Raw genomic sequence first — 25,353 nt, 5'->3', positions numbered from 1 at the left:
CCAGGGTTTGAGGGAATATATTGAAGCCCTTAAATATTTGGGCAAGTTTTTTTCTTAAGGCTGAAGTGAGTTAACCCCCTGACTTTTTCCCTCCAAACCTTGTTGGACGTCTCTGCAAATACTCAAGAAGGTGCTGTCATCAATTTGGGTTAATGACAATAAAATGATTTTTTTCCATCCCTATCACATGGACGCCGATAACATGTTAACAACAGGTTTCACAATATTTTACCCCAGGTGGGTGTGTGGCCTGGAAACATCTCTGACTTTCTCCACCCATCTGTCCCCGTCCTGTTTGTTCATCAGCCCGTCCTGCTCTGAGCCCAGTAGGGCCTCACTGTCTCCAGGTATCCAGTTTACCTGAGTTTCACCTGATCTAACCAAGAGCCCATCTATTTTTCTCTCAAAAAGCAGGTGTCCGGAGGGTGGCCAGCTGCATCAGGCAACAGCCGTTTGGTTACTCATAACCCTGGAATGCTGACTTGATTGTAACAGTAAATGGAGCTAACAGAGCAGAAAGAACTGTTCAAAACAGATTAAAACCATAGGCTTTGAAATGGTCTATATCCTGAGCATTGGCTAAAAACACATTTTTTAATCTCTGATCATCAGACCAATTCTCTTCCCCACAAAGTTGAGTCATATGCTGTAATCCAACGAAGCACACCCTGAAATTCTTTCCATCTTTTTCCTCTTTTGAAGAGTCGTGTGCTAACTATTGGTTTTAATTTGTGGAAGCGGAAAGTACCATTCTATTGTTTGAGTGAGAGAAACGCTGGCTGATTTCACTTCAGTCCTTGAGAAAGGAGCCTGAACAGCACAGAGCAGAAAAGGGAAGCCAGTCCTCGACGCAGGAGACCCAGACGGTTGCCTGGTGCGGGCAGTCAGCCTCCCCTGGTCTCTCCCCCGCTGTCTTTGTGGAGGGAAAGCAAAGAACGTCAAAAGCGGCAGTGTTTACTCTTCTGGAGGCTCTAGGCCCGCCGACTCATACCCGCTTTGTTTGCGATCTCAAGGGGACCCTGAGCAGGGAGACCAGAATATTTTGCTGACGTGCAAGTTTTCTTTGTTAGAACTAAACGCTTGCGCTCAGCGTTCTGTCCAAATATGTGCTGCTTGCGGGGTGGGCGACTGGGGGCCCAGGCTGTGGGTTTCAGGCTCTGAGCTCCACCCCAGGCCAGGGGGCAGGGGAATCTCAAGGGTGCTAAACCAGAAGCAGCCTGGTTTGTGCCATTTGCATATGTGTACATGGGAAGGGCCACACAGGGCTCTTCCTCCAGTCCTGCCTCTGATGGGACTTGGGGGCCTCACACAAACAGAGCTCTTCCAGGTGAAAATCAGCTCGAAGCGGTTGGCTCGCTTCATTCCTTTGCAATTACAGCCCTTGCGCTCGGCCCTCCCGGAACAGTGGTTTCATTCATTTCGGCCTTTCCCGCATGGCTGGGGGAATTAATCAGACAAAGAAATCATTATGGATTCAAATCACACACTCCTCACCGAAAGTAGGCTGGTTGTTCTTGCTCTCCCTCCCCGGAGGACACTTGAGTGAGGTCCACATCAGTCATCAGTCGGCAGCCGCCCTGGGGTGGGTGGGGGGGGGTAGGGGCTCGGGGCCTCAGGCTGGGGAGATGCTCGGGTGGGAGAGGGCGCAGGTCAGGGTGGGGAGGGCACCACTCGCACCCACTGGGCCACCTTTCCCGGGTCCGGTTCCAGCCGGGAGCGGGGAAGGGCACAGATGCCAGTGTGCCTGAGAACTGTCACCAAACTGGTCGTTCTTGCACTAACGCAAGTGTGGCGAGATTGACGGTCGGGGGTCTACACCTTCTGTGGGATTCTTATCTTCTCCCCACACCCCCGCACACGGGTTATCCAAGGGGCCCTTGAGAAACCTGTGTGTGAGGCATCCTGGAGGCCCCCGTGGGCTGGGCCAGACCTCCTGCAAGATGCTGGACGTGAGATCCAGGGGACAGTTGCCACGAGGAATGTGTCGCCGGGGTATTGCATCCAGCCAGATAGTTGCAAATTGCAGCAGCCTAGGAGATCTCGGGACAAGTGAGATGGACCTAGCGGGGCAGAGTCCAGGGCGATTCCTGAGCAGAAGGTGAACGCTCTCCGTCTTGCTCCTGTGAGCGTCTGTGCCAGGAGAAGGTACAGAGGGGCCTGTAGGACTCCCTCCCTGAGATGCCACAGAACACACTGATAGAGGTTACATTTTCACTCCCTCTGAAGGGGCAAAAATATCATGTTAAATGCCTAACCTTGTAAAGCATTCGGGTTGCAAAGTGGAAAATCCTAAAAATGTAGCAGTGATCAGTAGCCTTCAGTGAACCAACAAAATAGCTTTATGCTAAGGCTATTCCTGTGCGCCCAGAAGAGTTAGAAAATCAGACCTGATGCTGGATTATCTGCCACAGGCCTCTGCCAAAGAAAGCAGGGGATCCTATGTGGACTTGGAAGAGGGGAAGGGGAGATCGGGGAGAGTCTGGGGTAATCTACTCAGTTCAGCTCTGCAGCTCCGGCTGAGGGGACAAGCAGGCATTTCATGGGCGGTTGAACTTGTGTGTTACGAGGGCAGAGGGAGTGCCTTGGAAAATCCAGCTCAAGTTTACAGTGTGCCCCCACATGGGGAGGCTGAGATTTCAATCTCTGCTGATGATAGGATCCAAACGCTGGTGCTAAAGGGGAATCAGCGGAAGGCTTGTAATTGCTTAAATCTCTCTCTCAAGTTCTTTTTTTCTCCGTCCCATCATAGATCTATGGAGGCCCTGATTTCCACTCTCCCAGGATAGCCCAGCTGTGTGTGCAAAGATCGTCTGAGAATCCCATGCAGGTCTCCAGCACTGGAAGTGAGCTGGCGATCCGATTCAAGACTGACTGGTCCATAAATGGGAGAGGCTTCAACATCTCATGGAGAGCGGTCCCTGGAGGTGGGTGAACCTAGGAGCTGTCTCAAAATCCTTAAGCTGGGCCCTCGTTAAATTTCATGAAGTGTTTAGAGAGCGATGTGACGGCTACATCCTCCGTCACAGCTCTGTGACTTCTCTAATGGCACATATGCTTCCCTGAGAAAGAGAGTTTAACTTGCAAAGAGTCACCTCGTATGTGAAAACCAGCCCATGCAAGTGTGCACATCCATGCTGAAAGCAGAAGCAGGGTGGTTGGTCAGACTCGCTTTCTGTCCAAGGGACTTCTGCCTGTTCACCAGCCTCAATTTGGGCATCAACAAAGCGCTAAATTACTTTATGCCACACATGTGGATGCTTGGCAAATACCCAAACTGCAAATGTTAAATTTGTGAATTTCAAGGAATTATTACCTTTTGTTATATACTGACTTTCTGCCCAAGATCTTTGGCTGTCTAAATAAATTACCTGTTGCAGAGTTTTAAAAATAAAGTATTAATGCACAAAATCTTTCAGCAGATGTTAATCTATACAGCTACTAATAATAGCAATGTTTATTGAACGCTTACTGTGTGTCAGGCATTTTTCTAACTAGTCTACAAAGACTCTCTCATTTAATCCTCACAACCACCCTCTGAGGGAAGGTTATTTCTTGTCCTTATCTTACTGATGAAGAAATGGAAGCTTAGAGTAGTTAGTGGCCTGTCCAAAGTCACACAGCTAAAAAATGCCAAAGTGAAGACATGACTCCAGGCTGCCTTACGGCCCCACTTCTGTAGGCCAAAGGTGATATAGTAAGTATACTAGAGCCTTCCTAAAGTTAATGGTGCATGAATTTAATGAAAATTATATTTACATGGTGTTTAGATTACCTAAAAATGATTCTCAATTATCAGAAAATAATACTGAATTTTCCCATTATTAGTTTATATTATCATAAACCCAAGAAATGATGAGTCATAGAGTTAGACATTGATAGATATTTGATTACATCATAGGAATTAAAAAAAACTGAATGACTGTACAATGTCCAGAATATTAAATTTTAAAAGACAGATGTTAAATTATTTATAGAAGCGTACACTACTGAATTATCAAAATTCTTAGAAGGAGATGTGTTATTCTTACAGTATGTTATATTTTTAGAGAACAGTGAAGAGGCATTTCATGGCTTTGTGAAAATATGATTTTATTTGCATTATTTTTCAGTATTTTTAAAATAACCTTTGACATCAGTACTTGAAGTATTTGAAGCCTTTTCCTAGGCATACTTCTTCATTTTGTTGGGATGCCTGAATTAATGGCGAAAATTCGGTTCTTCAGGATGTTTAGCACAGAATACATAAAAATGGTGGTCAAACAAAATAGCACATCGTTCTGTGCTCCCAGGTAACGGTGTAAAGTTTTCTGAATCAGGGATTCCTCTCATTATTGAATTGGGTCTCCCATCTACAGGTTGTGGTGGCATTTTCCAAGCTCCCAGTGGAGAGATTCATTCTCCAAATTACCCCAGTCCTTATAGGAGCAACACTGAGTGTACATGGGTCATTCAGGTGGAAAAACATCACCGTGTTCTCCTGAACTTCACTGACTTTGACCTTGAACCTCAGGACTCTTGTATTATGGTAAGTGACACAAATCTCAAGCATTGTCTCCAGTCAAACCTGGGTCAAAACACGGCCATAAGAGCATGTTTAGTGGATGTATTAGTCATGAATGTTTTCTGTGTCAAATCATGGGAAACTCAACTATTAGCAACTTAAAATATAAGGACATTTATTTTTTACCTAAATATAAACCAGGAGGTTTGTTTAGCAACTCAGTCTCTGCTCTACCATTCTTAGTGAATTGGCTTTTCATTTTGTGGTTGTTACCTCATGGTCCAAAAATGGCTGCAGCAGTTCGGAACATCCTAAGTTCAGATCTGAAGAAGACGGGAAGGAATAGTGTTAGTTGTTTCTATTTTGTATTTTTTTTAAATCAAGAATGCAAAATTTTTACAGAAGCCCCCTTACAGATCATTGGCCAGAAGTGGTTGCAAAAGAGATTAGGAAAGTTTAGTGGATTATGATAATGGATGTATCATAACCACTTTAAATCAATTATTATTAACTCTCTGGGGGTTCTCACAGGGTTCTACTTTTCTTGAGATCAGGATATCTTGATCTGCTACTTGAACAAATCAGTGTCTGATAGAACAGACTAGATGGGGAGACAAGGGGTGGAGGAAAAGGGATATGACTGTGAGTTGGTTCAATGACAAAAAGTTTCCATCACTACCAACAGCTTTAATACATTTTCACCTGAAACTAATGCTATATGTTTAATGTAAGAGTGAATGAGGTTGTATTGCAAAATTTTCTTTTTGTCTTTAATTTTTTTGGTTACTTGATTTTTTTTTTAACACAAGGTTTTCCGTCTTTCATTTGTATTTAGAGATATTTCATTGAAATATAAACCAGATCCTCTTGGCTAATGGATCTTTCTCTTTTAGTTTCCTGACCGTTTCTTATACAAATTCCAACCGGCTAGCTTTCAAACTTAACTCAGGAAAATTCAAAAGTTGTTTCATAATTTTCAAAGTAGTCCAGGCTAACAGTATGATTTCAAGTATTGTTTTACAAGATTAGATCATTAATCTACTTAAAAGTTCAGTTGATTTATGGTTCTGTATTAACCTTTTAACATGAGTCTTCGGAGTCTAAATTGGCAGAGCAATATGTCCTACACCAAACTTAAGTTGTGGGGCATCCACTTTCCATGACGGTAACTCTCCTGACAAAGACGATTTTAAAACTTCGGATGATATTTTACAACACTTTCCTAAATGCAACAAGGAACTCACAAGGTAGTGTGAAATTTCTGAGTTAATATCCAAGAGAGATGTGAGCTTGGTACTTGGAATTGCTTTTGCCCGTGGGGCATTTGCCGATCCAGAAGGAGTGGCGCTTCTCAGAGCCTTTCAGGGCAAAGAGGAGCAAAGTTTGAGTCCAGGACATGAGTAGGGTGTGGGTCCTGGTAAACTCTCCTGAATCCTAGGTAAAGTGAAAGTAGCAGCTTTCAGGAAGACCGCATCCAAGCGTCGATTCATCTGAGTGGCCTCCCTAAATCTCCAGCCATGGAATAATGAGAGGAACCTTGCCTTGCTAATGCATCTAGGCCTTGGACATCTGGCCAAAGCAATTTAAACTCTTCTTCAAAGGGAGATGAAATCATCCCAGATCTCACTTCTACCAATAATTTTCATATGCAACAGCAAGCACACTATGAAAGATATTTATATATAGGAGGAGAAGTGCAACATAAATGAGCTATAGCATGAATAACAGACAATGGAAATAAACACTGATAGGCACGGGTTAGTAAACAACTATGGTTACTAAGCTTATGGAGATAAAAGTCAAAATTAAAACTTTCAGCAAGGACTGCAAATCATAAAAAGTGACATTGCAAATATATATTTTTTTAAAGCTGAAAAATTTAAAGTGGATAAACACAGAAGCTGAAATTAATATCTCAGTGGAAGGATTTGGGGTGTTTTGCTTGTTTGTTTTTTGTATATTAGGCAAATTAGACAGAGATGAGAGAACAAATGAATTGGAAGATATCAGAAGAATCTATCCAGAAAAAAACAAAACAAAACAAAAGGATGAAAAATACAGAAGGGAGATTAAGACAAATATAGGACACGTATAAAAGATGTAACATACATTTACATACATGTATAAATGGAGCAGGAACAATATTCGAAGAGCTGATGACTAAGACTTTTCCCAAACTGATGAGAGACATCAATTTACAAACACAAGAATCCCAAGGGACCCTGTATACAGCCAAGCAAGGTAAATGGAAAGACATACTTATCTGAAAAAACTTAAAGATTTTAATCTTTATCTAAAAGATAAAGAAAAAAATGTTACAGTCATCCAGGAGAGTAGGTGAGCAGGTGAACAAATTATCTTTTAGGAAGTGGCAGGCTGAATGCTGACTTTTCAACAGTGAAAACTGGAAGGAGAAAAGACAAGAGTTGGTATCTTAAACTTGAAGGAAGAAAATAACTATCAGTCATGAACTCTGTACTCTCCTAAAATAACCTTTAAACATGAAGGTGAAATAAAGCATTGAAGCAGTAGAGGCAACTTCAAGAGGAGGTCGAATGGGCCAGAGACGGCTTGTCTGCCTTACAGTTTTGCCTCTGGTGGGCAATTCTCCATCACTTTCTCCCAGTCTGTATGGTTCCAGGTATAGTTTCTTCTCTTTGGTAAAGTCCCTAATCCATAAGATTCAACATGCAAAGGTGTGTGAACCAAACAAAGCCTAGGTCAAAGCCACACCCAGCATGGCTGCCTTATTTCCCTCCTGTGGTCATGAGTAGGATTTTCCACCTGCATGAGATGTAAATACACAGACTGGGTTTTCTAGTAACCAGTGCCATATCTCAGCACACAGCTGGGCTTGACTTCACAAACTGTAGCCAGAGGAAACAGACAGGAGGAAGTAAAACCTCAAATATAATCTGGTCATTAGGCATGGAGATAAGAACATAAACCCACATACAGGTGCCGGGAGGAGCCCAGTATGGTAAAATACAAAATGTAACAGTCCAAACAAGTTGCCAGGATCAGGGGATCCTGTGTGAAGTAGTCGGGGTAACCCCGCCTGCGGGGAGATGCGAGTATCAGAAGCAGATGCTGCCAGGCCCTTGAGCAACACATGGATTCAAAAAGCGAACTGCACCAGCAGTGTGGGTCACCACAGTGCCGTGGTTAAGAAATCCACTCTGTGGTCGGGTGGCCCTGGGGCTGAGCCTGAATTCTGCCATTTGCTGGTTGAGTCGCCTGGGAGAAAGCGAATCTTTCAGCTTTGGTTTCCTTAATTGTGAAATGGGGACAGTAAGAGTATCTGTGTCAGATTTGTTGTTGGGTTACTGGAGGTCATGTCGGTGACGTGCTTGTCACATAGGAAGCCCCCCATTCGTACCAGCCCCTAGTCACACTGACACTGACGGTGAGCGTCCCCAGAGAGGCCTGTTCCAGGGGCAGTGGTGGAGGAGGTGCTGTGGAATACGAGGACGAACAACCAGCTTAGGGTGCTGGGCCTCCGGGTCTTCAGTAAAAGAAGACCCTGTTTATGAACCTTTCTGCTAGCACAGCGCCAAGCACTTCGTGGACCCAGGACTCAATAAACTGCAATAATGATCACGAGGAAACAGGAGTGATTCATTTGGGCCTGGAAGCCAGAGCAGGTTTCACACCAAAGATGACATTTACGTGGCAGAATTTCACTAGTAGACATGTGGCACAGAAGCCAGGGGAGGAAGCTCTGGGGAGAGAACAGGGTAGATTGTGTACAGAAGCGCGAGCGTGCGCAGACATTTGGGCTGTAGCTCTGTGCTGGGGAGCGTGTGGAGACCCAGGGTCTATAGAAAACATCTGAACTGGACAAACTCTTGTGCTCTGTGAAGAATTTGAAATTATCCTATAGCCAGTGTGGGGAGTTGATGAACGTTTTCTGTAATGTACTCAAAACTGTGTGTTATGATAATAACAGGCAGCCATGTGAGGCTAGGTTAGGCAGAGAAAGAGAAGGATGGTATAAAGGCTGATTGGAGAGCTATGGAAAAACCCTGGGCAGTGGCCTTCGGAGTGGAGAGAAAGGATGTACCGGCAAGCTCATGTTGGTGTAGCCACCGATACCTAGAGGCTAATTACACCGTGGAGGGTCAGGGGGAGGGGTGATAGAGATGCAGGGGTTAAGATGATTTGCTTGAAGAATGGGTAAATAATAATGTCATTGACTAAGAGAGTACTAAAGGGATAGAGTACTCAGATTGACTTGGAAACTTGAGTTTGAAGGTCTACACTGCGTCCCTTATAGAGTTCAACAAACGGGTTCAGTGCTCAGGATGGGGTCTGAGCTGGACAAATCCACTTGAGGATAATTTCTGTATACTTGGATGGTTGTTAAAACCACAGAAGTAGATGGAATCCTATATATGAGTATTTTGTAAAGAGAAAAGGGCCAAGTAAACTCTTGGCCCTAAATCACCATTTAGGGGGAAGATGGAGAAACAAAGGACAAGGAGACTGCAGGGTACTCAAGGAGATGGGTGGAGAAGCAGAAGAGAATGGTAGCATAGAAACCAACAGAGAAGTCAGTTTTAAGAGTGGGTGGGCAAAGGTTTCAAATCCAGCAGATGAAGCTAAAGTGAAGCCACCAGATTCAGTCTTTGATGACCTTGTAAGAAGCAGGACTGGTGTGGGTAGTACTGGAAGATTCCAGATCACGATGGGTTAAGAGATACAGGAGCTTCTCAGCTTTTCCCCAGAATTATGAAAGTGAATGGTATAGAGGGATAAAGGGCCATAACCTGTGATAAGTCAGGATCGAAGGAAAGTTGTTATTATTATTTGTTTTAGTGGTGAAGAAGCTTAAGCATGCCAGGAGAGCAGGGTGCTGGTGACAGAAGAGCAGCTGAGTGTAAGAGATCAATGGAGTAAATGATGAAGCCATGTTATCAGGGCAGAGACCTGAGGAAGGGCCAGATTGGTTTTATAAATTTCATATTTTCAGAATGAGAAATTTGAACCCATGGCCAACCATAAGTTTCCTTTTCTGATTTGCAAATGTCTTTATATTGAAAGTTGCAAAAGTCATATACAAGCTAAGTCGTTTTTGTTTGTACAGTTTGTAACTCACCTTTACTAAAAGATAAAGAAATGTGAAAAAGGACTGCTCGCGTAAGTTGGGGTGGAGATCTGCTGTGTACGGTTGCCAAGTGGACCCAGTCATGGGGATGGAGGTCTGCAGAGGTTTAGAAACAGGCAGGCAATGCACTGGCGAGGCTGGGAGCTTGGCTCCAATTTAGAGTTCGCTGTCCAGGGGTTCATGAAGGCAGGCGTTGAGGCACCAGCCATCTATCTTTATAGCTGGATGGACACTGGATGCGAAATGCCCCCGAAAATCTAGTATCTTACATAAGATCTCTGCAGTTTAAGTTCATACAAAGCCAGTCATTCATTTTGGAGACATTCAAGTTGTTTTCTTGGTCCTGCTACTTAGACAGAGTCAGTAGCAAAGAGAAAAACATTCAGCTGCCAATGCTGCTGCCAGGTAATGTTTGTGTTCATGGGATTTTTAATAGAGCTCAGGTGTATTATTCAATACCAAGGTAAATTGTGCTTGGATAGGACCAGCCATCAGGGTTTTAAACCTCCTCTATCAGTTTAGATTGCAGAGTCCCATTAGAGACCCAGCCATCTCTCAGAATTATTTGTAAGGAGTAGGACAGGATGCAGGGAATAGTGTTAGGAAGATATGTGTGCATATGCCAGAGAAAGCCATCCCAGCCTTCAGTGGAGAACTGCAGACGGCTCATTGGGGAGTGGGTTGAGTGGACTTTACTCCCTGGCATGATTATTGATATTCGATCTCAGTATTTTGAGCCACATGAGAACTTAGATAACATCGCAGAAGCATGTTTTCTAGAATTTCATGCTGCTGTAATAAAAAAAGAGAGAAACTAGATTTTTCTGACTGCTTTTGAAGTGGTGATGGCATCATCTGGAACTCATCAGAAAGCTCAATTTACACTCAGGTTTCAACTAATTTGGTAATACGTGTGCACTTTTTGCTCAGTCCCTGTGAGTGGCTGGCGTCGTTAACCTCTGGCTCTCCTGAAGGACACACTGTGACTGCTGCTTGCTACGGCAGCAGCGGGACCCACAGAACTTGTATGATCAGCATGAAAACGGCTCCATTAGGTTTCATTTCACGAAGGCCTAGTATTAAAGTGACCTCCAACTGACAGCCTAATTGCTGAATTACAGGCTCTTTCCTGAGCCTTAAATTCACATAGCTCTGCGAGCTCTTATTGATCTAGAAATGCGGGTTGTAGCCCAGTGTGAGAGGGGAAGAGAGAAATCAGATCAGCGGCACGACTGGCCCCCAGAGACCCCGGGCCTCTGATTTCCACATCCTCTTTGCTCAGCACAATGGAATGTCTGCCTGGTGAGAATCAGTGAGAAACAGATAAAAGGAAGCAGACCACAGTCCTGGTCCAGCCTCTCATCTGGAGAAAGTATCCACTAGGGCTACAGGCCCTGCTACAAAAAAACAGGCACATCGTGAGTCACGGTCTTCTTTCTGAAGCTCTTCGTGCTGCTCTAGGAGAAGGAAAGCAAAGTGTTGGATTTGAACGGAAGAAAACCAGATTCCCCCCACGCCAGAGCTGCAGTGCCCGTTGTTCACACTATCTGTCAGCAAGGCACAGGGTGGGACAGGGCAAACGTAAAACACAGTATCCGTATTTCGTTTTATTTTTTTAAGACACTACCTATGATGTGTTTCCTTTTAAAACATTGATCATTTCCAAACCTGAGCAAATAGACCCAGGAATAATAGAAGTCAGTACTTCAAAGAAACAATTCTTAAACAGTTCTTCTTTAAATATGTACTGTTTTACAAATAGATCCATGACAGAAACCAGTCTCTTTCCCTCTCTTTCTCTCTCCCTCTCATATCTTCCCTTTTTCCTTTACTTCTCACCACAGAAAGTTTACCTTCCGTTTGATACTTGAGGAAGATCTCCGGTAATCTCTTTTAAATGTTTTATTTTGTGGCTTGCTTTTGGTAACCCCTAGCCATTTGGCCTTCCGGTGCCAAGTTAGTTACCAAAAGCCACGCTGATACTTTCCATCCCCAGAGCAAAGAATCATTGAATTGGAGCCGCTGTCCGTAATCTGCGGACACAAGCTTTGTTTCTGTTTCAGCTCAGAATCTCCTTAAATGTATGTTTATTCATGAAAATAAAATGAACTTCTTGGATTTCTTTTCATACCAACGTTTCCAGTAATTTTTGGGTCCCTGCTTGCAACAACTGCAAATTATGAGAGTTTCTTGTCTCCTGTAAAATTTGGAACTGGAGTGCCACCCTGTAGAACAAAGAAACAGGAGTGACAAGAGTCCCGACACGAGATGTGTGCTGTGAACTGGGGATTTAATTTCAGAGGCCCGTTGCTGGAAAATATCACTGACGGAGGAAACCGATGCGTCCTCCACCCTCCGCCCTCCACCCCCAAGAAAAGCTGCTCTAATGAGCAGTACTTCCCTTTCCTTCCTTACCTAAATTTATGACTTTAACAGCTTGGATAATTTCCTGGTGGGGTGCGCTCCCTGTCACTTAGTATTTCCTCCGCCTGCAATTACCGTTCCAACACGGGGGCTCCATTAGCAGCTATGCTGCCCTCCTCTCGTTTGCCACACGTGAATGCATTTCACGGACTCTCATGCTCCAGACGGACTTGGCAGCCTGACGTGAATGATGTCTTCTCTGCCCTGAGATCTTATCCACCACATGTCTTGACCCCGATACACTTCAAGGCAATCCAAGCAGTAGACATGTGTTGCGAGAATGAATTAAAAATGAAGTAAAGGGGAAAGACCAGGTTGAAAGCCAATAAGGCCAGGGGCGAGGTGAGCAAAGACGCCATGCTGGTCTAATGAGACTGTGGTTAGACCAGGAAAGGACAAGGAGTGGACGTATATCTGGATCCAAGACTAGAGCCGAGTTAGGAATCGGGGATTTGGGTGTTAGGTTTAGTGATTGGTCCTGGGCACTGTGCCCGCTTTGTTCCAGCCGGCTCAGTTAGCACGCTGGGAATCCCGTGCGTGTACAGTGCGGTGGAATGCATGACAGGTGCCAGCCACTCCAAAATCCACAAGGGCCCCAAATAAGACTTTCTGAAAGGCCACTGAGGATGCTTGCTTGCAAGTCTGAAGAAGAGAGAGGTGACTTCCACTCTGTTTCCCCGGATTTTCTTTCCAGATGACGACGGACATGTCACTAGCTTCCTGGAATCATGATCTCCCAGTATTCTATTGTCAGTGAAGAAAACTTGATTTTATCTTTTTGGTTGTTTTAATGATAATTGATCAGAGGCCAGACGGAAGGGGTTCACATGCTGGCTCCACACTACCCAGTGTGTGACTGTGAACAGTGACTTATGTCTTCTGTGCCTCAATTCTACCAGCTGCAAAAAGAAATTGTAAGAAAGATGGAACTTTTTTAAAGACCTAAATGTAAGGCCAGACACTATCAAACTCTTAGAGGAAAACATAGGCAGAACACTCTATGACATCAATCACAGCAAGATCCTTTCTGACCCACCTCCTAGAGAAATGGAAATAAAACCAAAAATAAACACCTAATGAAACTTCAAAGCTTTTGCACAGCAAAGGAAACCCTAAACGAGATGAAAAGACAACCCTCAGAATGGGAGAAAATATTTGCAAATGAAACAACTGACAAAGGATTAATCTCCAAAATTTATAAGCAGCTCATGCAGCTCAATAACAAAAAAACAAACAACCCAATCCAAAAATGGGCAGAAAACCTAAATAGACATTTCTCCAAAGAAGATATACAGGTGGCCAACAAACACATGAAAGGATGCTCAACATCACTAATCATTAGAGAAATGCAAATCAAAACTACAATGAGGTATCACCTCACACCAGTCAGAATGGCCATCATCAAAAAATCTACAAAGAATAAATGCTGGAGAGGGTGTGGAGAAAAGGGAACCCTCTTGCACTGTTGGTGGGAATGGAAATTGATAACAGCCACTATGGAGAACAGTATGGAGGTTCCTTAGAAAACTCAAAATAGAACTACCATACAACCCAGCAATCCCACTACTGGGCATATACCCTGAGAAAACCGTAATTCAAAAAGACACATGTACCACAATGTTCATTGCAGCTCTATTTACAATAGCCAGGACATGGAAGCAACCTAAGTGTCCATCGACAGATGAATGGATAAAGAAGATGTGGCACATATATACAATGGAATATTACTCAGCCATAAAAGGAAACGAAATTGAGTTATTTGTAGTGAGGTGGATGGACCTAGAGTCTGTCATACAGAGTGAAGTAAGTCAGAAAGAGAAAAACAAATACCATATGCTAACACATATATATGGAATCTTAAAAGAAAATGGTTCTGAAGAACCTAGGGGCAGGACAGGAATAAAGATGCAGACCTACTAGAGAATGGACTTGAGGACACGGGGAGGGGGAAGGGTAAGCTGGGACGAAGTGAGAGAGTGGCATGGACATATATACACTACCAAACGTAAAATAGATAGCTAGTGGGAAGCAGCTGCATAGCACAGGGAGATCAGCTCGGTGCTTTGTGACCACCTAGAGGGGTGGGATAGGGAGGGTGGGAGGGAGACGCAAGAGGGAAGGGATATGGGGATATATGTATATGTATAGCTGAGTCACTTTGTTATACGGCAGAAACTAACACACCATTGTAAAGCAATTATACTTCAATAAAGATGTTAAAAAAAAAAAGAAAGAAAGGTGGAATTTTAAAAAATATGCTTAAAGCATTAATCACAGTGTCTGGTACAGATAAGTGTTAGCTGCTGCTCCTGGTGTTTCTATTACTACTATTACTGTTTCTATTACTACTATACTATGTTAAAGGTCTAAACTTATCTTTTTGAAAATTGTGAACCTTAGGTACACAGACCTGGATCCATAATCCTTAGTTCATTGCTATCATGATTAGTTTGTGAACAGGCTTATTTTATCTTAAAGTATTTTTTTTAATCTTAAATAATATATTATAAAAATTTTCACACACTCTTCGCTATATCATCTCATTAAATTCTTTTCACTTCAGAAGTGGCTTATTTTGATACCTTCTAGAAGATTCACAAGTGAGTTAAGAAGGAAAAAAGTGATAGTGCAGAAAATGAAAAGAAAAGCAAGTTCATATACGTTTATAATTTGTTTGCATGGAAAGCTTAGCTCTGAAGTTAAGGTGAAGCATTGGCATACTTTGGGGAATGTAAAACATGCTGTGTGTTTTGTTTTTGAATTGAAATGCTTTCTTCTTACTCCAGTTTATACTCATTTTAACCCACACATATAGTTGGTTTATTTTCTCCCTGAGCAAGATGAAACTTAGTAAAAGAAGAAGACAGTAGGAATATTTTCCCACCTCCTACTCTCCAACGATCTGAGGGAATATATTCCAGTTTCTAGAAATGAAAATACAAACATTACTGAGGAAGCTAATATCCGTTTTCCCCCTTCATCATGTGCTTTGGCCTGTGAGTGATGAGTGTTTCAGCGAGGGGACCATGAGTCACTCCATCACCAGGGCTTTGACCCTGGGGGAGGGGCTACTCGCCGCACCCCTATCAGCCACTCTTCTTGGTTCTAAGCAAGGCATCCGTGATGGCTCGTCTTTATTCAGTACAGTTTTAAAATGGATCGGGACACTCCACCTTCCTTTTGTATTGGATTTTACATTTTAGAAAGCTCCTTGCTCAGGGGTAGTTGTTTGGAGACTGAATTAAAGGGGGACACAAATTCAGGCAGGGGAAGTTTTAGGCTCCTTTGGTGACCTAGGCAAGACAGCATGAAGTCCCACAGCAAGACACTGCCGGGCAGGTGGAGGCAAGGGGTGCAAGAGACACGTCGGAGGAAGAGTTAACAGAACATAAGGATCCATTCCACTGGGGGATAAGGGAGGGATCTAAAAAGGCTTGGCAATTGGGTACATACTCTGGCATTTACTGAGGCAAGAAATGAAGCTGGGGCTTCCCTGGTGGCGCAGTGGTTGAGAGTCCGCCTGCCGATGCAGGGGACACGGGTTCGTGCCCCGGTCCGGGAAGATCCCACATGTCGCGGAGCGGTTGGGCCCGTGAGCCATGGCCGCTGCGCCTGCGGGTCCGGAGCCTGTGCTCCACAACGGGAGAGGCCACAACAGTGAGAGGCCCGAGTACCGGAAAAAAAAAAAAAAAAAAGAAATGAAGGTGCAGGAGGAATTAGGGGGAGGGGGCGATGATTTCAGTTTGAGACGTTGACTTCCAAGGTTGATGGAACATACCAGCAATGGTGTCTGGAATGCAGTCAGATAGCTGAGCCTAGAGCTTGGAGAGAGGGCTGGACTAGGGTTGTACGTAGTAGCCAACTAACACGTGTTTTGGAAATCTTAAAACAGAAGCCATATCCTTGATACATTCCATCAGGCAGCAAAAGGCTAGATTAAATGGCGTGAATAGCCACCTGGCTTAGATACTGCAGTACAGTTATATGAGTAGCATATTTTCCTGTCTCTGTATGGGGTCATTTACATGTCCGTCTGGCTAAACACTTGAGTACTTTAAATATATATGTTATTTTACATTTTTATATGCTCCTCATACTAAGTTTCTAAAATACAGAAAAGAAAAAATAAGAAATTGATGGCATCCATAATATTGCAATACAAACTATTAACATCTTGGCTCATTTCCTACAGAAACACACATATGCACACTTACACACACAGACACGAAGAGAGTTAATATAAAACTGCGTATAGTTTTGTATCCTGCCTTTTTTCACTTAGCTTATTTAATATGCTTCTTCTTAAGAAGAGTTTCTTTGGCCATATAATCAGTTACATGGACACCGTAGAATTGAGTTAAGCACTAGCTTATCACTGATCACTTAGGTTACTTCTATTCTTTTCTTATTATAATAATGCTCTGAAGAGCATATTTATATGTAAATCTTAGTCTACATTTCCCATTATTTCCTTTATATAGATTCTCTTTTTCTAATTGAAAACTCTATTATGAAATATTTTAAATCTACAGAAAAGTATCAGCTACACAACGCATGTAAAGTATAGCATGAACAAAAACATCCTCCTTGCTAAATCTCAATATTTGGCCGTATTTGCTTCAAGTTCTTTGTTTTGTTTTTTTTCCCCCAAAAGAAATGCATTCCTTTTGAGGCCCCATGTGTAGCCCACACTGTTCCATTCCCAGCCCCAGGCCCAGAGGAAACCAATTTATGAGAAATTGTGTTTACAATTCCCATGGCTATTTTGGTACTTTTTCATGGTATGTGTGCATCTGTATACAGTATGTAATGTTATTTTGCGTGTTTTACAAATATGTGTTATGTTGTATTATGTACATCAAGTAAATGTATTATGTTCAAGTAAATAAATTATTATGTACAATTTATTTATCTGATGAACATAATACAACATAACACATATTCTTCCATCCACTCTTTTCATCCAACAATCTGTTTTGAACGTTTTTCTGCACTGTGGTGCATTCAGATCTAATGCATTCTTTTTGCCACCATACAAGATTCCACTCTATCAACATCCCATGAGGCACGTACCCACGTACTGTTAGTGCACATTTCAGTTGCTTCTGATGTTGTACTATGGCAACCCTCAGCAAGGAACATTCTTGTCCACATTTCTGAATGCAGTCATGCAAGAGTTTGTCTCGGGTAGACGCCCGGAAGTGAAAGAGCTAACTTTTACATTTCCTGTGTTGCCAAATTCCACTAAAAAATGTGTGCGTGAGCATTCCTATCATGAAACAGGAGAAACTTACCTTCATATTATCTACCCCCATTTTTAAGACGATGAAACTCATAACTAGAAGCTTCTGAAGTGCAGGAACAAACAAGTATCCCAGATGGACCCAGGACTGGAGTCTAGGTGTTCTGACTCTCAGAGTGCTTCCAGGTGTTCTGATCACGAGATCCCTGTGCTTCCCAGGTGTTCTGAACCTAAGGTCACTGTGCTCTCCTCTGGGCCTTAGTCGGTCAGATGGAACATGTCAGATGGGCCGAATCCCGTATGTAGCCTGTCAGTGAAGGCTGAGCACTGAGAGGCCATGAACAGGGTGGTTTGAGACGAGTGTGAGTGTTGACATCCACTTAGGCTCCACTTTTTGGACATTTTTGAAGCTGTGCTGTGAAGCCGGGTTTGGTGTTGTAGGGAAAATGATTGGAGAGGAACACAGAGATTTTTAAGGAAATCACTGTTCTTCCTGAACTAGACCGGATACTTTGTCATCCCCAACTCAACCTGCTGCATTAACGATCTTATGAATTCTTGAACAAGCTGTGATAGCTTTACTTTCCAAAGAACTAAGGAAGAAACAAGGAAAGAAAACAAGGGCGTTGGCCATCAGGGTAACACATTCGCTGAATGCGCATCTCACGCCAGGCAGGTCACCGTCACCATGGCAGCTCCTCGGGGAGGGCCAGCGGTTCCGAGGACAGTGGAGATGCCGCTCTCTCTCCATTTCTTCCCTGTGTACACAACTCAGCCCACCCCCTGGCTGCCCCGTCACTACAGCCAGCCACCCCTTAGACCTCAAGTAATTTCCAAGTCACTAGGTTCCATGAATGACTTTTGGTCCCTTCAGTGGAAGGTGACACAGGGGGTCGCTCCAGGTGAGGGAAAGGAGACTCAGAGGCCTGGGAAACCCATCGTCCCATAATATTTCCAGGGACTCTTGTGTGGAGAAGTGAGGCGGGGGGGGAGTGGTCACCCAGATGTCCGTTTCTTGTCACTGTTTACATTTCAAGGCCTCTGTCTCTTGCTTCTTATGGCCGTTCCCTTTCTCTCTACCCCTTTTTAAGAAAAAGTTAGGATTTAGACCTCTCTGCTTTATTTCTCCAAAATACTACACACGTGAGGCTCTATTATATGGTAGACTGCCTAAATATTGCAGGTGAGCTAAAATGTGATATTAGACATCCTTGCCCTAAAAACTCCAGTGTGCATTCCTTGCTCAGTGCCTCATTTCACACCCCCTGGATTGGTTATTTGTTGCTGCCTACAAACGTATCCCCAAACGTAATAGCTCAAAACAACAATAATTCTAGTTTCTGTGGGTCAGGAACCCTGGTGTGACTTACCACGTGGCCGTTGGCAGGATTCGGTTCTTTGCAGGCTGTGGCTAGAGGCCTCCCTCAGCCCCTCGCCACGCGGCCTCTCTGCAGAGCATCTCACAGCACAGCAGCTGCTTCCTCAGGGCGAGCAGTACAGGGCGCAGGGGACAGTGCCAACAAGAGAGGCTGCCAGCAAGATGCAAGGGTCCATCTGTCCCAACCGAGCCATGGCAGTGACACCCCTCACTCTGACCTTGTCCTGTTTATCAGAAGCAGGTCGTTAGGTCCATGCCACCCTCCGGGGAAGAGGCTGCACAGGGCATGAAGCACTGGGGGCCAGGTCAGAAGTTGCCACCCTGTGCTCACCCCACCACCCCAGCTGGACAGTTTTCATGGATTATGTCTCCAACTCAGGCTCCCGTCGTGCCGGATGAACCCCCACCTTTGGACCTCTTTTTGTCTTTGCCTCCCTAGCTTTCCCATTCCCTCCCTACGATGTTTTATCCATTTCTTAAACAGCAATTTAGTGATCTCTTCATCCCACTTTAATAGCAGAGGCTAATATCTATTAAGTACTTACTGTGTGCCAGAAACGACCCGACGTACCTTTATGCCTTTTAACTTACTTAATTCTGACGAACAGTATGAACGATATTCTCATGTCAGTCCAGTTTTACAGATTAGGCAGCTGAAGGACAGAGAGGAGAGAGACCTGTCCACAGTAAGTCACGTAGCATCTCTCCCCTGGCAGTCGTTCTCTGAGAGCCTGCGAGGGTGTTTTGCTAAATAAACACCTTCTGTTTTTTTTCTCTTTGAAAGGAATTCTGCCACCTGCTTTTAAAGAATACATGTTGTTATATAATACATATTTCCATCATCAGTAAGTATATGGAAAGGCGAAAGGTTCCCTTTGCTTGGCTCCTTTATTTTCTCAAATTGCCGGTTCCTGGACTCTGACCACTGGCCTCTCTAAACATCATCCGGAAGGGGTGCTGGTCTCTCGTTTGAATGGTTTGCCTCCCCGTCACTTGGTGCTGCAGTTGACACATGTCAGCTTTGAAAAGGGGTTGATATTTACTCAGATCTCCTTAACATTATAAAGCATCAAGTATTAAAGTTCATAAATGTTTGGCTCAGTTCTACCCTCTGGCTACAGCTCAGGGTATATAGAGGGTCCCCGGTGGTACCGTAATGTCATGTGTCCTGGATACTCTGGGCCTTGGGGGTCGGTCCGGTGTCCTGCACCCACCTTCCGCCATCCTCCTCCTCTCGTGGTCCTGGTGAGGGGCTGGCACAGCCCGTGAGAGGGCACCTGGCTGCTGCGTGTGTGGCCTGGCCCCTGACCTTGATCGGAGCCTCCTCCACTGCCCTCTGGGTCCGGAAGGCAGCTCCACTTGACCTCTTTCCCACGGTGAATAACCTCTTCCCCGCCGTCGTGCCTGCTGTGCGTTTGTGCTGCCCAGTCCACGAGACAAGAAGCAGCTTTCTTTCTTAACTCTGGGTTTTCCTCGACCTTAGTCCGTTGTTCTCAGGGGTCATATGCTCTTTATACACGATATTTACTTACTCATTTGTACATCAGACATTTATTGTCTGTTATGTGCCTGGTTCTGTTCTTTTAAAAAGTCTCCTATTTTTGTATGATAGAGGTAAGTTCAGGTATTTTTAACGTATGTGCTGGTATCTGGAAATCTGACAGACTCTGAATACTTTGTAAAGACACTGATTAACTTTAGCGAAGAAATTAGATTACTGCTTAACTCCATCTGCCTGTCTTTAGAGCCCCTGTAGTTGGAACTCGCACGGATGGTGGCTGCTTTTTCTTTTGTGGATTCAACGTCAACATTTTATTTTACTGGAGTTATCTAGAAATGAGTCGCAATGTGCAGTTGTTTGTTTGTTTGTTTGTTTTGTATATTTTTCTCTTTTTACCACCTAAGCAACAGATCAGAAAATCAATTCCCAGGCCCAGGAAACTCTTGGCAGTAGACTTACATGAGGCTTATATATCTATAAGCTATGTGAATATGTTATGTGTATAGCCAGTAATAATATAATTTGCTAACTCTGCCTTAGGAACTAAATGGAAGTAAAGGAAATGCATACTGATAATTTTTATGACTTTAGAATTTAAAAAAATAGCAACAAGATTTCTCCTATTTTCTTCCCTGCAGTTTTTTCCTTATAATTTTTTTTTGCAAATTTTACATCAAGTTTATTTTCTTCCAGGTTTATTGAGATATAATTAACACACAGCACTGTGTAAGGTGAGGTGTACAGCATAATGATGTGACCTACGTACAGCGTGAAGTGATGACCCCAGTAAGTTTAGTGAACACCCATCATCCGATATAGACACAAAAGAGAAGAAATAGGGAAAGTATTTGTCCTTGTGCTGAGAGCTCTTGGGATTGACAACTTTCTTAACAACTTTCCTGTATAACATACAGCAGTGTTGATTCTGTTTATCACGTTGTACGTCACATCCCTGGTTCTTAGTCATCTCGTAACAGGAGGTTTGTACGTTTTGACCCCCTTCCTCACCATGCAAAAATACCACATTATTACTGACTGTGTTCCTCACACTGTATGTTTCACCCCCATGACTCATTTATCTTGTAACTGGCAGTCTGTCCCTCTTAATCTCCTTCACCTATTTCTCTCCTCCCCTCACCCACTCCCCTCTGACAACCACCTGTTTGTTCTCTGTATCCATAGCTCTGTTTCTGTTTTGTTATATTTGTTCATTTGTTTTATTTTTTAGATTCCACATGTAAGTGAGATCATATAGTAGTAGTCTTTCTCTGTCTGACTTATTTTACTTAGCACCATACCCTTTAGATCCGTTATTGTCACATGTTGTCACAAATGGCAAGATTTCATTCTTTTTTGTGACCGAGTAATATTCCATTGTATATATATGCCACATCTTCTTTATCCATTCTTCTGTCGATGGACACTTAGGTTGCTTCCATGTCCTGCCTATTGTAAATAGAGCTGCAATGAACACTGTGGTACATGACTCTTTTTTAATTATGGTTTTCTCAGGGTATCTGCCCAGTAGTGGGATTGCTGGGTCATATGGTAGTTCTATTTTTAGTTTTTTAAGGAACCTCCATAGTGGCTGTAGCAATTTACATTCCCACCCACAGTGCACCAGGGTTCCCTTTTCTCCACAGTATCACCAACACTTACTTGCAGTCTTTTTGATGCTGACCTTCATTCTGCCAGGTGTGGGATGATACCTCATTCTGGTTTTGATTTGCATTTTCCTGGTGATTAATTGTCTTGAGCATCTTTTCAAGGACCTGTTGGTAAAATCAGCATTCCAATATGGGATTATGGCAAAAGGGAATCATATTGGGCTCGGAGCTTGATAACTCAGTGGAGGTTGGATTCCTTATAATTTTATAAATTAAAGCTTAAATTGATTTGATATTACTCTCAAATAAAAGGACTGCTATTCCAAACTGTTAAAAAAAAGAAGACCCCAGCTGTCTCCTTGATAACGTGAGGTCTTACACTTTCATAAAATGGTAATTGGGAACATATAACTTAATAACTATCATACACATTGTAAAGAGAAGTAACATGATATAATATAGAATTTGGAGAGAGAAGAATTAAGTTCCTGGTTCTGCTACTCAGTAGCTCCGTGATCTTGGGTCACTAGCTCCCATTGGATGAGACAATAGTTTAATAGCTAGCACACTTGTGAAGTCTCACTTTCTTCACTAAAAAAACGAAAAACATCACATGCTGTTGAGGACTAGTTTTAGAGATGTTTGCACTGGTGCTTGTAAAATTACAACATGCTAACCAAATGTAGGGTGACATTGGTATATAATTTTGATTTAGGGACATTGGAAACCTTCTATCTTGGATCTGTTCCTTGTGAAGTAATGCCCCAGGTGTATGGATTTCAGCCAGAGTCCTGTGATTCCAGGATCTCGGGGGTAGGAGGGGCTGGAGACATGTAGACCTCCTAGAAGATGTGTTCTTTTAAAGAACCTCCAGGGAAATGGTTCATTCATGGGACTTTCTGAATGACTTTCGCCTTCACTTTCTACCTTCCTTATTTTGCCTTAAGAGGATTTCAACCATTCAGAGAGAGGAAGACAACTTAGAAAGGGAAGGAACAATATCTACTTACTCCCTAGCCCTCTGAATTTGGAGAGAGAGAAAGGAAACTAGAGGAGTCTTGGCTTTGTGAGTTCATGGACTTGTAAAAATCCTCTGCATGTGTGTGTATCGTTGGGTGTTGTTTGTTGCTTTTTGGGGGACGTCTATAAACCTCATAGAACCCATGTTCCACTGAAGTTTAAGAAATGCTCTTTTAAGCAAACAAACCAGTCACCTTGAGAGAAGCAAGTGGTCTTGTACAAGCAGTCTTGACCAAGGGTCGGTTGCCATATTCCCCAGACCCCTGGACCCCAGATGTTCTAAGAGGGTATTCTTTAAAGCAAGATAGTATTAATATAACATTACTGAAATCCTACGTTGTTATAGCTATGACCTTAGGAAAGTTTAAAACCAAGTACAGAGATAAACAAGTCTTGGATTAAACCCATGGTGGTAATACTTGCAAGTAGGTTGCAGTGTAAATGCAGTATAAGAGGTTGTGTAATGATGGCGTGTGTGTGGGTTTGGCTCCTATTCAAGGTATTCAGAAGAGGCAGTCACACTAGATTGCAAACTATATTTTGAATTGGTTGAGAATATATCATTTAGTTTTTAATCAACCTTTAAATGTTGAGTGAAAATCAGTTTTAACGTTTTATTGGATATATAGATTTAAAGATTAGGACATTGAGGGAAACAAAGAAAAAAGAAGTGATGCTCCAGAGCATTTATGTGAAATCCGTCATCGTAAAAGTTTTCGCCCCTCATTAGAGTTAAAGGTCCTATTGATGTTTGACTCATGTGCTCATACAAATTAAGCTGAGAATAGCCTCCCAGTCACACTTACGTGCTAAGGAGAACGCTGATTGTAATCACTAGGTATTCTAAAGTCACTTGTGTGTACCTTCCTTGTATTAAGTTCCCGACTTTCTGTTTTCTCCCAGGGCTTTCTTATGAAATGTAAATAGCAATTTATGTTGCATGAAACAGTCATATTTTAACCTCATACTTTTACTCCCACCCTGGCGGTTGGCCAGCTGATGCATCTATCTTGCTTAATTGAAATCTTGCATTGGACAAAACGAAAGGTTTAATTCTGGACTCCAGAACCTAGCTGTCTGGTTCACCGTGTCCTGCTCCCTCTTAGGAACTGTGTGTCTTGGTCACATCAGTGAGCTCTCTGTGCATCCGTTATCCTCTTCTTGAAAATGGAGGGAATCTGGGGAGGAGGAAACTGGAGAGTATATGTGAAAGGCTGAATCCAGTTCCTGGCTCATAGTAAACGTTTAATGAACGGTTGCTGTCATTATTATTATCATCCAGAGACAAAGAACTCATTTCCCCCCAGTTTACACATAAGAGCATTCTAAGATTCACACCAGACACACAGAATCCCAAGAAAATGTGCAAGCTTCAATTTCACACACCAGTACAGCAATTTTGGGGGTCTGTAATGTAAACTCTGTTCCACTGGCACATATGGAAGGTCAGCTAAGTCCCAGTGCAGAACTGGGCAGCACAGAGCCCAATATCTTTTTTAAACTAATGAGGTAATTTTCTAAATCAGCCTCACATCACTACGTCATTTGAAAGAATTCTACCATTTCTCTTCCTCTTGACCATGACCCCATGAAGAGCATAAAGTTCCAGCAAAGGCTGGGTTTCTGAAAATGAATGATTCCTCCTCATTATTTCTTATGTATTTGCTCCATGTTCATTCTTGTGTCAGCACATGTGAGCATGGCCCATGATGTAACTGCCCTGGAGTCAGGAGAGTTAGAAAGCAGGGAAAGGCCTGGCATTTATAAAGACATCCAGGGATCTAATGGCGAGTTTCTTGGGCACAGGAACTCCTACTGAAATCCCTAGTTTTCCTAGAAATGACCAAAGACTCAGACACCCCAATGGACCCGAGTGACAAGACAATAAAATGAAGCACTGGATTCCAGCAAATGTGTTTTCTACTAGGTCACCGACGTGCAGGTACTCCACGGAACAGGCGCCTTGTACAGGCAGATCTGAAGTTCTGAACCGCTGTGTTCCCTGTTGTGTTTCTTTGTAGGCATTTGATGGTTTAAGCTCTGCAGCCCCTCGCCTTGCCGGTGTGTGTGGAAGACAGCAGCTGAGGAACCCCTTCACCTCTTCAGGAAACAGCCTCTTCCTGCGATTTCAGTCTGGCCCTTCCAGACAGAGCCGGGGGTTCCGCGCTCACTTCAGACAAGGCAAGTTCCGCGCGGGTCTCCCGGAAGCACAAACCATCTGTTCTTAAGTGCCCCTCTTGGTGCTGCAGTAAAATGAGACCGAAATCGGTCCCAGCTTTCTACTTAACATGCGACAATTTCAGTAGAACAAAGGAACCGTGGTTTGCAATGATTCCAACTGTTGATACTTTTAACTTTTCCTTTGTCCAACTAAGGTGACGCGAACTTCCTTGGGATCACTGTATCTCTCAAGCACATTTTCAGAATAACACTTAAAAGTGCCTTTAATATTAGAGACACTATTAAAGAAGTGTTTATCCAGGTTCATTTATTCACAGATATATTATCTAGTATTTATCCAAAGTTTTATGCTAAGAGATACGCTATTATAAATTACAAGACTTTCTTGTAAT

The 25,353-nt window shown here is 43.2% G+C and overlaps 1 protein-coding gene across 1 annotated transcript in view; it reads left to right on the top strand.

Moving 5' to 3' along the window:
• CUBN (cubilin) overlaps nucleotides 1-25,353 on the top strand; it is a 264,469-nt gene that overhangs the window by 113,423 nt on the left and 125,693 nt on the right. The window contains exons 30-32 of the mRNA XM_082649450.1: nucleotides 2,750-2,924; nucleotides 4,356-4,525; nucleotides 24,802-24,961. Coding sequence (XP_082505576.1) covers nucleotides 2,750-2,924; nucleotides 4,356-4,525; nucleotides 24,802-24,961 — 505 coding nt within the window. The remainder of the gene's footprint in view (nucleotides 1-2,749; nucleotides 2,925-4,355; nucleotides 4,526-24,801; nucleotides 24,962-25,353) is intronic.

The sequence above is a fragment of the Grampus griseus genome (genome assembly GCF_964374135.1).
Source record: "Grampus griseus genome assembly, chromosome: 2".
In the NCBI taxonomy this organism is placed as follows: domain Eukaryota; kingdom Metazoa; phylum Chordata; class Mammalia; order Artiodactyla; family Delphinidae; genus Grampus; species Grampus griseus.
Note: the sequence above shows the minus strand (reverse complement) of the source record. Positions and strands in the feature narration are given on the sequence as shown.